The sequence below is a fragment of the Tetrao urogallus genome, assembly GCF_951394365.1.
Source record: "Tetrao urogallus genome assembly, chromosome: 5".
In the NCBI taxonomy this organism is placed as follows: Eukaryota; Metazoa; Chordata; class Aves; order Galliformes; family Phasianidae; genus Tetrao; species Tetrao urogallus.
In genome coordinates this window covers 18189651-18204226 of record NC_136818.1, presented here as the reverse complement: position 1 = coordinate 18204226, position 14576 = coordinate 18189651, and the positions used below count along the sequence as shown (strand labels likewise).

General features: G+C 39.3%; 2 protein-coding genes across 2 annotated transcripts in view; one reads left to right on the top strand and one right to left on the bottom strand.

Annotated features, from left to right (window-relative positions):
- Positions 1-8649, bottom strand: part of SLC30A7 (solute carrier family 30 member 7) — a gene marked incomplete at both ends in the record, with an annotated part of 22993 nt that extends 14344 nt beyond the window's left edge. Inside the window, 5 exons of the mRNA XM_079535328.1 lie at positions 142-268; positions 594-681; positions 2674-2787; positions 8312-8413; positions 8570-8649. Of these exons, the coding sequence (XP_079391454.1) occupies positions 142-268; positions 594-681; positions 2674-2787; positions 8312-8413; positions 8570-8649 (511 nt within the window). The remainder of the gene's footprint in view (positions 1-141; positions 269-593; positions 682-2673; positions 2788-8311; positions 8414-8569) is intronic.
- EXTL2 (exostosin like glycosyltransferase 2) lies at positions 8648-14576 on the top strand (the record flags this gene model as incomplete). Its single annotated transcript, XM_079535832.1, is given in 11 exon segments — positions 8648-8728; positions 8935-8998; positions 9001-9119; positions 9122-9177; positions 9179-9214; positions 9216-9302; positions 10554-10578; positions 10580-10620; positions 11518-11945; positions 13446-13516; positions 14085-14576. Coding segments are annotated over 11 exon segments (1500 nt in total).

Genomic DNA, 14576 nt, shown 5'->3' with positions numbered 1-14576 from the left:
TCATTTGCATTGGATTGCCACTAAAAAGACCTAAAGACATAATACTGAGGCTCTCACTGATGTGTTCTAGGACACTGTTACCCAGGATGCTTCCCATTTAAAAAAAAAAACAAAAAAAACTGAAAATTATAAATGTCCTACCAGAACCATGTGAATGCCCATGACCTCCATGTTGAAAAACAAATATTCCTATAAGATTTACAATGAATCCCAGTATAGAAACTGGAAGAAGTCTTTCATGATGCACGTCAGGAGGTTCCAGTGCCCTCTAGAAATAAAAACAAGAACAAATCATAGCATTTCAGTCTCATCACATTAGTAAAAGGCAGCGAGAAAAGTTGTTCCTGTACCTAAGCAGTTTTGTGCTTTCTTTAATAAGCAGGTATACATAAAGACATAATTAGGAATTACTCAGGAATCCCACACACTAAATCTGACAATGCTGATGTAAATCAAAATGTTGCTTAAGAAGCTACTATTAACATATGGGAAAAAAATGGGTTTATGTCACAAAAAAATTCCAGAATAATTTTATCACCACTAAATACACTTTACAAATAGAAACTGATAGTACACTTCATGTCATTACATACCTCAACACCTTCAGAAAAAATGAAGAATGCTGTAAAGATGAGGAATAAACCATTTACAAAACCAGCGAGTACTTCTGCTCGAACATACCTGCAAAAAATCAAAAGCAACAGCAGATATCACCACATCCACTTAAAGGTGGGAGATCAGAAAGTGAAACTTCAAAACTGAAGAATAATCTCCTACTTCTCAAACAGTTGTGTTACACAAGGAATTGCTAAATAAGACAGAGTATATAAACTACAGACAGCTTATATGTAATGAACTATTTGCCATGTTGACAAAGAAATTCACAACTACAGCCAACTTCTATTCATCTTCCATATTTACTTGTAGTAGAAAACAACAACTCCTGAGATCATTTGAAAGGTAACAGTAATAAAACAGTGAAACGATAAGCGGATTGAAAGCAAGACAAATACAAAGAATTAAACAAGTAGGATACTACCTCAAAACAACCCTAAGCCTTAACCCATCCATCTAACTTCAGTATTCTTCTATTCCAGAGACCCAAACGCAAGAGCAGCAAGAGCTTGCCTCTGCAGCCATTATCTGGCCTAGATGAAAGAAGATTTACAATATTTCCCATTTGAGGTAATCTGTGCATGAATTTACAGTATAAATATATATTTAGAAACTACAAAATACGGTTATGTCTCACATGCTTATTTAAGATGGCTGATGAAAAGTTCTGTTTAATATCAAAAAAGTCACACATTAATTTGTTTCCCTTTTAGAGGGGATTTTTAGTAAAGAAAAATAAATATTTCTTATGTATTTGTCCAATTAAAGCAAAACATCATCAGATTAGTATGTAATTCCCAAGCAGAAAACACCAGACTTAATAAATGGTAGCTGTTCTCTCATATGTGGAACACCAGCTGTTTAAGTGCAGAGCAGTATGCCAAAATAAATTCCTCCTATTGCACCTTGATTAATCAAGTGCTTTCACAGAATCACAAGGTTGGAAATGACCTGCAAGATCATCTAGTCCAACCACCCTCCCATTCCCATTAGTACTACAAGCACTAAACCATATCTCGTAGCTCCTCATCCAGGCGCCTCTTGAACACTACCAGGGACGGCGACTCCACCACCTCCCTGGGCAGCCATTCCAGTGCCTGACCACCCTTTGAGAGAAAAAGTTTCTCCTAATACCCAACCTAAACCTCCTCTGGTATAACTTCTGGCCGTTTCCTCGGGTCCTACTACTTGCCTGGGAGAAGAGGCCAGGCCCTTTTGCACCACAACCTCCCTTCAGGAAGTTGTACAGTGCAATGAGGTCTCCCCTGAGCCTCCTCTTCTCCAGACTAAACAATCCCAGCTCCCTCAGCCGCTCCTCATAAGACTTGTAGTCTTATGACACTTTGAGTTTCAAACTACATGATGCATGCTTATATGAGACAGCTGAAGTTGATGACATCCAGGTCAGAAACACTATGAGCAGCAGCAACCCACCTTATAGCTCAGCTGCTGTTAATCAGTATGACTGATTAATACCACTGCATCACCAGTACTCTTTTATAGGCACAACTGCAACAAGAGCCCTTGAAACAGAACCAACTGCAACAATTATATCCACAAAGAATACCTGGAGGACAGCACAGCTGTGTTCATGGGAACTTTAGTGGCAGTCACAGCTGTTAACAGTAACTACACTTTCTGAATCCTGCTGGGTCTGCAAGGCATGGTATATAATCTCAGGTGCACCATCTGCTAGACTTAGGGCTTTCAGAGATAACTTTCAGAAGGTATAGGGCAACAGCAGTCTGCAATTCCCTGTGATACACCTCAGCTCACCATGTGGGCAAATCCATGACACAAGTGCTGTGCACATGACAAAGCATAGCAACTTCGTGTTCTGTAACCTGGTCACCCTAGTACTATTGCAGAGCTCTTAGCAGTGAAATGTACTCATCAAAAGCAGCACCTTTACTTTACTTTATTTTTTCCTGTTTCTAGGGAAATACATCAAAGATTTAAATAATTCATCTTAAAAAGCATACCTTTGATATAACTTTTCCACGTTCTGCAAAAATAGGTTTTGTGCACACATTAAGGTAACAGCCTGAAGTTTCTTACCCATATGAGAAAGCATCATTTGACCTCCACTTTGAAATAACTGAAGCTGCTAGTCCAGCCAGGAGAGCAGTACAATCAAAAAACATATGAAAAGAATCTGATATTAAACCTAAACTGGAAAAGAACAGAAAAAATATGTTATGTAGGGCACAAGAAAACACAGAGCAATTCCATCTTTTACACACTAGAAGAATACACTGCTTCTAAGCCTCTGGCACAGTTCTGCTAGCTCAGGGGACAAACCCACACCAGACCACCAACGTAAGTATGCTGACGAAGGCAGTTTGTGCGCTGACAAACCTGCTTTTGTCAGCCTAGCGAAGCTGCTTTGAAAGAGTGCTTAGCAAGAAATCCATCTGGCATATGTTGGGATGATGGGTGGGAGGGAATTCCACTGACACAATTCAAAGCCCCAGAGGTTGATACAGCCACAAATAATAAACACTCTGCTTATTAATACCAAAATAACCATGGAATGGTGGACAAGACACGTTCTTCTGCTGTCATTATGACAAAACTTTTCCACAATGTACACAGAATTACTGTAACATCTAAACACCTTTGAAAAGTCTATCAAAGAACTTAACTTTAGAAAACAGCTTAGAAAAAACACCTCACTTTTATTACATACCTTCTAAAGAACTTTATTTATTTCACCCAGTTACCAAATATCTTTAAGCTCTTTCAGCAAATACGTAGGACCTGTAGAAAGCTATTACAGATTTCTATAACACCTACTACACAGCAAACAAGACTTTTTTTCCAAACAAAATTAAGTTCAATTTCTCTGTTCCAGTAGTTCTACTTCCTGACAAAAACGTCATAACCAGAAAAAATCCCAGACTTATCAGGACTATGATCATGAGCGTAAACACCCAGGGACTGCAGGTATTTGTATTACAATGAAAATTAAAAATAATACTAATAATTAATCAAGGCAACGTCTCAGCTAAGCCACAACCTAATCAAACAAAGTTTTGAACATTCACAAAATGCAGCTCACTAGCAATGTCAGCAACACAAGTAACACAAGCTCTGACAGCTGCCAGATAAACACTCCTTCAGAACATGGATAGCTCTTAATAGAAATTTCCTTATGTACTGTGATCAAGTCAAATCCATCTTTTTAATATCAGGGTTTTCTTCAAGTTACATTAAAGATCTGGGTTATCCTAGGAAAGCTCAGTCTAATATTTATTAGAGAACACAAAAGTTTATGCAGAGAAATAAACTAGCATTAAATAAGTGCCAATCTTAAAGGCTCCATATGATGAAAAGCTATCTTTTCAAATCTTTAGCTTTAATTCTCACCCACTGGTAAGGTTCAATTGAGCTATTTTCAATAAATGGCTCACTTCACCTCTCAATATCAGCTGGTCAGTGGATACCAACAGGCAATCAGCTGCTAAGGATCATCCCAAAGCTGGACCAGAACCACAATGAAGTACAGAATATCAGCACAACACATCACTGAGATGTGCTATTTCAGCAAATAAAAAAGGTGAGGTTATCCAGTGACTGTCTTGGAAGGAGTTTAATACATTGATTTTCTTCTGAAGTCCCAGCTATCTCTCTCTCCAACACACTTCCAGTAGCACCCACTTGTTGTTAGCTTCTGATTTATAGCTTGACCAAAATTACTGGTGGCATCAGCAGGTGGAGGACAGCTAGATTCACACCGAAGTCAAACACGAAGTTATTGAACAAACTTTGAATTATTCCACATGAACAAGCTAGCCTTTTTGGCCTAACTGAAATAAATTTTAGAATTAAGTATTTCAGACAAAAGATGCAACTGCAAAAGTGGGTTTGGAGGACAGAGAGAACAAAAATCTTGTTTTATATATTTATATGTGTGTGTATATATATATGTATATATATATATAAATACACACTTCACATACACACGCAAACACATACATCTTTGAGACACTGCAGAAAGGGGGATGGTATCATTAAAACATCCATAGCTGGTACAGCTAGAGACATTAAATCATTCTGGAAAAAGAAGATTAAAAGACAGAAGGCTGGACACATAGGAAGCAACACAACCTAATTCCTTAACAAATTCTTTAAGGGTGGGGTGACAGCTTCCCCCCCTTCCCAAAACCAGGTGACATGTCTAGGAAAACAACTCATTCTCAATTTCATACTAAGAAGCACAGAAGATACAGTGGAGAAAAAAGAAAAAAAAGAAAAAAAAGAAAAAAAAGAAAAAAAAGAAAAAAAAGAAAAAAAAGAAAAAAAAGAAAAAAAAGAAAAAAAAGAAAAAAAAGAAAAAAAAGAAAAAAAAGAAAAAAAAGAAAAAAAAGAAAAAAAAGAAAAAAAAGAAAAAAAAGAAAAAAAAGAAAAAAAAGAAAAAAAAGAAAAAAAAGAAAAAAAAGAAAAAAAAGAAAAAAAAGAAAAAAAAGAAAAAAAAGAAAAAAAAGAAAAAAAAGAAAAAAAAGAAAAAAAAGAAAAAAAAGAAAAAAAAGAAAAAAAAGAAAAAAAAGAAAAAAAAGAAAAAAAAGAAAAAAAAGAAAAAAAAGAAAAAAAAGAAAAAAAAGAAAAAAAAGAAAAAAAAGAAAAAAAAGAAAAAAAAGAAAAAAAAGAAAAAAAAGAAAAAAAAGAAAAAAAAGAAAAAAAAGAAAAAAAAGAAAAAAAAGAAAAAAAAGAAAAAAAAGAAAAAAAAGAAAAAAAAGAAAAAAAAGAAAAAAAAGAAAAAAAAGAAAAAAAAGAAAAAAAAGAAAAAAAAGAAAAAAAAGAAAAAAAAGAAAAAAAGAAAAAAAGAAAAAAAGAAAAAAAGAAAAAAAGAAAAAAAGAAAAAAAGAAAAAAAGAAAAAAAGAAAAAAAGAAAAAAAGAAAAAAAAGAAAAAAAAGAAAAAAAAGAAAAAAAAGAAAAAAAAGAAAAAAAAGAAAAAAAGAAAAAAAAGAAAAAAAAGACTCAACACATGCAGGTAAAAGGTAATAAAAGGTAATTAGGGTGACTATAGTCATAGGTTTGCAATGCTAATGAAGTGCTTTTTTTTTTTTTAATAGTCTCTTGGAAAAGAGGAGTGTCTAAGAACCAAAGCAAAAAAACAAATACCATACTAGCTCTATAGCCAGAAGCCACACAGCCAATAATCATGGCACTGCGCTCATACCTACACGACTTACCACAGGTAACAAAACCAACACAGCTCCACCTCTTTCAAGACTTAAGCAAACATGTCAGAGCACACGGAAGCATGTGGATTTATCAACATTACAGACAATTTGTCCTGCCTAATATGTTTCATTGTATGGCATAGTATTATAGGTACAGAAGTAAGTGGTTCTGCTGCACAAAGGACAGAAAGCCTAGTAAAAGACCAATTTGATTGCATATGATTTTTTTAATTGCCTGTAAATTAAAGGGACACAAAAAGTTGGTGCATAGTGATTGCTAAGGTAAGCAAGTAATCCAATTAACCACTAGTAACACCTGATATATGTAATAACTTCCACTGGAATCCATAGGATAATTAGCAGAAACTCTGTAGTAGAAGAGATTGTATGCAAGTGAGGACACTTCCATAGCTGAATAAGTAACACAGACACACGTGTAGTGATTAATATCTTAGAATAACTCAAGTAGTAGATTTCAACTTTAAGCTCTAAGTTAGGAAAACGTGGCATCCAAATCCATGATGAACATCTTTGTGATCATCAAAATCTCAGAGAAGTTGTATGAGGATCATATAGCTTACTGTTTTTGTCATTTAAGGAAAAAAAGTAACTCAGCAAACAAGAAGTTAGAAATATATAAGAAATAATAATTAAAAAGGAAAGAGAAAACTGAAGCAATTTTTAACTTGTTAGCAACAATTTTGGAGGCTGAAATCATAGATTAATTTTGAAATAAGAGTAATAGAGATAAAGAACTCACAATTATGTGCTTAAATTTAAATGGATAAAAGCCTATTTTTCAGAATCACAATCAAACAAAATCTATAGTCTGACAGCCAAGGGAAGAATTAACTGAGTAATAACGGCAGCTTTTAAATCTTGCCATCCACCTCATTAGCATCACGAAGGACACTGGAAAGTACAAGTCAAGATCATCTTCAACATGCTTCTAACACCTGCAGTATCAAGTGTCACTTGTCATACTCAAGACAGGTCCAGATAGCACTGAAATAAAGGTGTGTGCTCCAAGACAATACTGAAAATCCCCTTCAGAAGCATTCCATTTCTACATTTCTCATGCTGACAGCCAAAGGAGCTGTGCTCTCCAGATATGAGAATTAATTTTCCCTGAATGGCTCTTTGTTTGCTTATTACATATTCATTCTTTCAAGACACGAACCATTCACTTTGACTGTAGAAACACCTCTCTATCAAGGAGAGACTTGATAAAATGCTTTTTTGTTTAAGTCTAAAACACAATGTAAAGATATCAGAAACTATTCACTTGAAATATAAACAAGAGAACCAACTAATGAATATTCAAACCCTAATTTTTAACTTCCATACCAAATGAATCAACATATTCTCTCAATTCCAGTCAAGTCAACTCTTCAAATTTTGGACAAGTATCATTTCAGTTTCTTACCTCTGATGCAGGACCTTTTCTGCTACAAGATTTATTTCCTTCTTATACTTTCAAAAATATTTTGCTTAAAAGAAAGATCAAAAATTTTTATGAACGCATAGTAGAAAAGACAGACTGTGTACACAGAAGTCCACACACAATCTGCAAAGTGAATCAACAAAGTCAAAACTAAGTATAACCAAGGTAGTCTGCACAGTGCAGAGACAGTCTGTGCCCAAAACAAAGTGGTGTTCTCCCCAGTGCGACAGCAGCAACGTCTGTAGTCAAGGTTAAGCATTTTATCGTGTTGTTTGAGAAACATAGAAAAAGACAACAACTGGAAGGGTCTAGCTGTTTCCCAATCTGCACAGCTGCTCTTAAAAGACTCCTGATCAGAAGTTCCAGCAATATGTGCTTGTACTGCAACTTTTGATGAGGGTCTCCGGGTTCAACACACAATGACACACCATTTGGCTTCACACACGCCCACGGCAGATCCCTTGGACTTAGAAATACCACCATTAAACAGCTCAACCAAAGAATCACATTGGATGAAGATGCTAAACGATCTGTTCTCTATTTGCACACCACACAGCTGTGCAGAAGTTACTCTACACTTCCTGATTACGTGTTACTGTAAGTTCTCTAGCAGCCATTTAATCAAGTCCCTACCATCCTTCCCAACTCTGCATGTGCTACGCGAAGCACCACTCTGCTGTACCAGGATGCTTCAAACCTCATTTCTCACTCAGGGCCGAAGCCGGTCAGTTCCTGCCACCCAGCTCGCACTTCACAAAGCGCCATCCCCAGAACGAACCCCGCGGAATCGGTTACAGACCCCAGCTCCCAACGTTCAACCCACCGCCCAGTTTCTCCTCCCTCACACCGTCCCCACGAGAAACCTCCTCAGCCGCCGGCGCCCACCGCCCGCCCCGCGGGACTCCGGACGGGAAAGCGGCAGCCCGGCCCGCCCGCGCAACCCCGAGCCCCGCGAACCTCTCCGTCCCGCCCCGGCCCCACCGAAAGGAGACGTGGCAGCGGCCCGCCGAGAGACGCCGCTTCCCGCGCGCAGAGCCGCCCCGCTCCTGGCTCTGCCGCCGGTACCTGTTACTCCAGATGCCGTACAGCAGCTCCACGAAGGCGAAGGAGAGGTTGAGGCAGAGGAAGAAGAAAAGGTTGCGGGAGGTCTTGTCCGCCAGGATAGACCTAGGAGGGAGCGCACGAGGGTCACGGCCGGGTCGCCGCAAGGAGACGGCCGAAGGCGCAGCCGCTCACCCGACGGCCCCGGCATCGCCCCCTCGGCCCTCCGCGGGGGTTCGGTCGCGGGCCTGGTCCCCGCGGCGCTCCGCCCGGCGCCTTTACCTGAACCATCCCGACACCTTCCTGAGCAGGTTGAGCCGAGGCGGCTTGTACTCGTCGTCCTTAATGGAGAGGGGCAGCATGGTGCCGGGCCGCGACGAGCGGGGCCGGCGACGGGCGGGGCGGGAGGAGGCCCGCGGGCGGCCTCAGCACTCGCTTCCGGTCTGCCGCCCCGCGCCTGCGCGGCCGTGCGCCTGAGGCCGCGTCGGGGCGGGGCGCTTTTTGCCGAGGTGGCGGCGCGCTCCGGCCGCCGGGGGGCAAGGTGGCGCGGCGGCCGCTTACAAAACTCGTAAGCCGAAAGCGCCCTCTCTGCTCCCGCGCCGGCCGTCCCTCGGTGTCACGCTTACAACGCTTCCGATGCTCCACAGTCCCGGCGCCCGCTGCTCCCGAACTGGCCGTCGCGGCGTCCCTACAGAAAGCGCCCGCCCCGCCCTGCGCCCCAGCGGGCTGCGCCCCCGCAGGCTGCGCCACAGCCGAGTTCGCGCTGCCCGCGGCGGCCGGCAGGAAGCGCGGGCCTCCTACAGGAAGCGGGCGCGGCGGCGCTGCCGTGCTGGCGCTGCCGCCGGGCCGTCCCCGAATCACCGGAGCGGCCGAGCTGCGGCGCCGGGCCCGGCCGTGCGGGGCTCAGCGGGTAGGCGAGGCTGCGGGGAGCTGCGGTAACTCTCTCGGAGCGAGGGTTGAGACGCTGCGCGTCGGCTTCCACATCGTGTTTGCGCCGGTTCTGGTCCGAAGGGGCGTCCCGCAGGGGCACTGTTTTGTTTTTCATTCCGCGTTACGATTTCGTAACTTAATTGTCAAAGCTGATCACGGTGCTTTCCGACTGGGAAGCACTGCAAAGCCGATTCGGCAAATTTTGTATCGACACCTAAGTAGCTACTACGAAGCACAACTCCTGCTCATTATTAATATGCAATTGAGTAAGAAGATATGGAAAGCTGAAAGACTTCATTATCACAGTTAACAACGTTTAGATTTCCACGTGCTTTTACACTTGTGCTGATTAATTGTCACTGTAGTGTCGTTAAGCACCGCTGGAACAGCCGGCAACGGGAGGAAGAGAATTTAGGGCTCATCTCTAACTCACATATAACAAAAGCATGCTGGGCTTCAGCAAAGTGCAGCAGCTGCTGCCAGCTGTTCCTAGGAGCACAGCACATCTGTATATACTGTAAGGCAAAGCAACCAAAACTGGGATTGATTTCAGGAATGGTTTCAGCAACTTCTGCAGCTTCACAAATTTAGATAGTGATAGAAGTAGACCTCAGGCTCAGGAAAACATAGGAATGCTGACTGAGGGGCTATGGGCATACATGCATTATTATGTGGGCATTCAGTCTCATCAACTACTGTGAAATACCACATTTTAAAAACTATTAAAGCAATTTCTTGCTCTCTAAATTGTTATAGTACCATTCTTAAATGAAAATACTCCCTTTCTTTGTTCGACTGGTTTTAAAAAAACTAAAATGATCTCCGACGACCAAAGAAACAAATACAAGTTTATTGGGTTATTGCCCTGTATTCTTGTGTAATCCTTACTTCCTGTATTTGCACTGACTTGCTTTCCATTCTGCTACCTGGCATACCCACTAGGAAAAACACACTGTGTGCTTTAAGTCTGTAATGCACCTGGTGCATTCAGTGGGAAGAGAGCCTGAAGGGGATGGGCCAGAAACAAAGGAACCATTACTGGGACTACTTGGCTTAGTGTGGTAACCAAATGTTTATCAGTGGTTCCTGGTGAACGAAGTAATGCATTTGAGTTCTTTTCTAACCAACTGGTTTAGCAGTTTGTTTTGGGAAAGTTCGTTGACAGGCAGAGACAATTACTCATCTGAGCAATAGGAAAAGGGATTGGGTAATTGTCAAGAACATTCACTGCAATCAGTAAGCAAAAAGAATGTTAAAACGCAAAAAAAAATACAGAGTAGCATGGATGTTAGCTGTTTATTGTCAATTGCAATTTCTTTTAATTTCCAGCAGATTAAAAGAACACAAACGAATGTCCCTTAAAAAACAACAGGGAGGAACCAATCCCATCTGGCAATAATGAGGTAAGTTCAGTTTTTTTAAATAATATAATTCATATCAGACACTGTCTATGCACTGTAGAAAGGAGTGATCAAAACTTGTGAAGAAACAAGAATTTTAACTGCTGAGACTGTTCTGGATCACTTCATTTAACTAGAATTCTGCAATGAAAGCCTGAAAATATAGCGGAGTAATGTGTAATATTTACAGGTAAATAACTCCTTAATAGTAGCTTAGAATATTTATCACATATCCAGAGCATACCAACCACACAACTAGGGGAAGAGGAACAGCTGTGAATGACACATCAGTTGAGGTACTAATAGTGGGATGCAGTGACTGACAGGTCTTGCTGAGGCCTCAAGAACTGAGACCACCTAAGAAGCTCTTAGTAGAAGAGACTACCTTTGTAGGAGCCGCTTTGTAAAGTCTCCTATGTAGCTCCAAAAGCAGGAGAATCCAGAAACCCCTGCCTTCTACAACAGTGGCAAAAGGTGCCTCAGTAGAAGGCACCAGATCTCCCCTTTCCCAACTAAGGCACAGCTTGCACAGTGCTGGAATCCTGTTCAAATGTTTTCTATTTTCAGGTGGATGTGTTGGGTGAGGAGTATGAATGTTCAGTCAAATATGCAACTGAAAAATTAAGAGATGGCAATCTAAAGTATTACTTTAAGTTAACTTTGTATTTTACTATTCTGCAAAAATTAACAAAAAGTGAAAGTAAAAGGCAAGTAGACATTAGAAATTAATTACCATAAGTATCTCTCAATAGAGAAAATTGACTAAAGTCCTAAAATTCTCTTATTATATAGTCATTTGCTTACCTGAATGAATTTAGGGTTATGCAAACTTTGCTCAAAGAGAAAAAATATCCATATGTGGGATTAATAAGTTTTCCTTTTCTATCACTTCTTTTAAAGGTATTTTTACCTCTGTAAGCTTCCAGGAAGAGTTATGGGAATCCGCCTACTACGCTTTACTTCTGTGGTGATCATCATCTTACTTCTTGTGGCAGGAGCTTTAACAGCTTTGCTCCCCAGTATCAAAGATGACAAAATACTTAATTTTAAAAGGGAATCAAAAACCCAGAGTCAGCCTGCAGAAGACTCATTTACTCTTATCATGCAGACATATAACAGAACTGACCTACTACTAAAGCTATTAAATCATTACCAAGCCATCCCCCATTTACATAAAGTAATTGTTGTGTGGAACAACATTGGAGAGAAGATGCCAGAAAAGATGTGGAATTCCTTAGGCCCTCATCCTGTTCCTGTTATTTTTAAAGCTCAATCTATAAATCACATGAGGAACAGACTCCAGAACTTTCCTGAGCTGGAAACAAAAGGTAACAAGCAAGTCATCTTACTTTCAGTTGTATTTTTATACATAAAAACTATATGCTTGGTCATCCCACAAAGAAACAAAATTACTCTTTACAGATTCTTAGCAACACCAGGTGAAGCATTTACAGATAGGCAAAGAGCAACATAAAGAAAGGAAAACTGAACTGTTAAACTCACCCAACTGCCAACAGAGCTACTCTGCCTACACAGCACACTCCAGGAAGCAGCCTAACCCTAAGAGATATTCTCTCTTTAGAGGCTGGCCTTTATATGAGCCTATGAGCTCCACCCTAGATCCACCCCTTATGGTCAGGTGAGCTGCACAGGTGCAAACAATTTGCCTGTACTTGGGCCAGCCACACCTCTTCAGCAGGAGCATGACCTAACAGTTCCCCTACAGTGCTATAAAAGAGAGACAGTCTGAGTTGTGCTTTGTAGTAAGCCTTGGAATTGTTGAGCTGTTTAATAGACTATAGATAATGCAAAAGTGGTTTGTGTAATAGTATTTAGGTAGTAGTAGTAGGATAGGAGCCTTCTAGCAAGAGTAAAAGGAAAAGATGCCTTATGCATTTTGTTGGGTTTTACAACTATATCTGTTCTTTATTGTATTTGTTTAGTAAGGGTAAGTAGTTCAGTTTCTCTTCTTATGTTAGTGCATGCTGAAACTCATAATGTACATGTTTTTTGAGTCTCTCAATTTAGACTTATACCATTTGTTTGATTTAATCCATTAATTTTAAGACAAGGTTCTCAATCCTGTTCTGCTATTCAAATGAACTTATTTTCCTGCCTGATTTTTTTATTTCAAACCACATATACTTTTTAACAATATTTTCCCTGCTCTTTGGTTGTTCATCTAAATATTCTTCCTAAGCTGTTTCTAGGAGAAGCACAACAGTAAGGCCTATTTGTTTCAACTGGGGGGGGGAAAAAAATAAGTTACATTACAGACCTAGCATTACTTGTAATTAGTAAGGGTAATTTCACTTACTGTTTTTTTCTCGACATACCTCAACCTGTGTCTGCTAGTAGGATATTAGAGACTTCATTTTCCCCAGTGTTTTTTTTTGTTGTTGATTGTCTTTTAAATGGTAATAGGATTGTGCTGACTGTAAATGTAGAGACTTTAATGTCTCTGGATTTGGGATGTAAGAATATCTTCTCTCTTCTAATAGTCTTTTGTTTGTAACTTAAAGCAAATATTTTTTCATTTATTATTAATAGTATTAAATGTTGTTAATGCACTTTATTAAGTTTGCTTATCTAGAATTTGCAAATAGGGAGGAGGTGGGTAAAAAACTTTGTACTTAAAATTCCTTATAAATTTCATTCACTAAAGAATGGTATTTAACTTTTTAGCTGTATATTGCACAAGACTAATGAAATGATTCAGATCATCAATATAGCTTACGTGTTATAGGAACTTCATAGTTTGTCAAGTACTGCATTGCATGCTGTGCCCATGTATTTCAATCCTTTAATTAAACTTTCTTTTTCTTTAGCTGTTTTAATGATGGATGATGATACACTTGTCAGTGCTCATGACCTTACTTTTGCCTTTTCTGTTTGGCAGGTAATGTTTTTTACCTTAGCAGGCAGCATTTGTGAGTTACAATTGAGATTAATGGCTTTAATTAGAAAGAGCACTACTATATTGTAGTGTTCTACCATTGCTTTTCTTAAATTAGATTTTAAAATGCCCAAAGATTAGATAGTAGAACTTGTGGAAATATTCTTCTACATTCCTTATATTTGTAATCTATAGTTTTCAAACTTGTAATTCTTATATATGCACACATTAGCTGTTGGTTGCTGAACTTAAGTTATGAGTATGCTTCAAAACACAACCAAAAGTGTTTTCTCTAAGAGTTGATTGCCAAGTATGCAGCTGCAAGTTGAAGATAGGTGTGGAATGAGGTGAATTACATCAATTTTGTAAAACTGTACTAAAATGCAATGCTCCTGTAGGTTGAAGGAGTGTATGCCAACAGTTCTCTCTTTTCTGACTGTAAGCTTATGCTCCTCTCATTTAAAAAAAGGAAAAAAAAGAAAAAGATCAAGTCCTTCATGAAAATATGTAATGTCTTTTGACTTCACAGAGTGCTCTTCATTTGTGTATTTTCAATTTCTTCTTCTTTCAGCAATTTCCAGAACGTATAGTGGGATTCATTCCTAGAAAGCACATTTCTACTCCTTCAGGTGTATACAGTTATGGCAGCTTTGAACTGCAGAACCCAGGATTTGGAAGTGGAGATCAATATTCTATGGTTCTTATTGGTGCAGCGTTTTTTCACTGTAAGTATTTAGAAGACTTTCAAAGACAACCAGAAGCTGTTTACACTTTAATAGATGAAACTCAAAATTGTGATGATATTGCCATGAATTTTCTGGTAGCAAAGAATACTGGAAAGCCTTCAGGAGTGTTTGTGAAGCCTGTTGATATAAGAAATTTAGAAAAAGACACTAACAGTGGCTATTCTGGGATGTGGCACCGGGCAGAGCATTTGTTACAGAGATCGTACTGTGTAAATAAATTGGTTAATATTTATGATGGCATGCCTTTAAAATATTCTAATATAATGATTTCCCAGTTTGGGTTTCCTAATTATGCCAATCACAAAAGTAAAGTATAA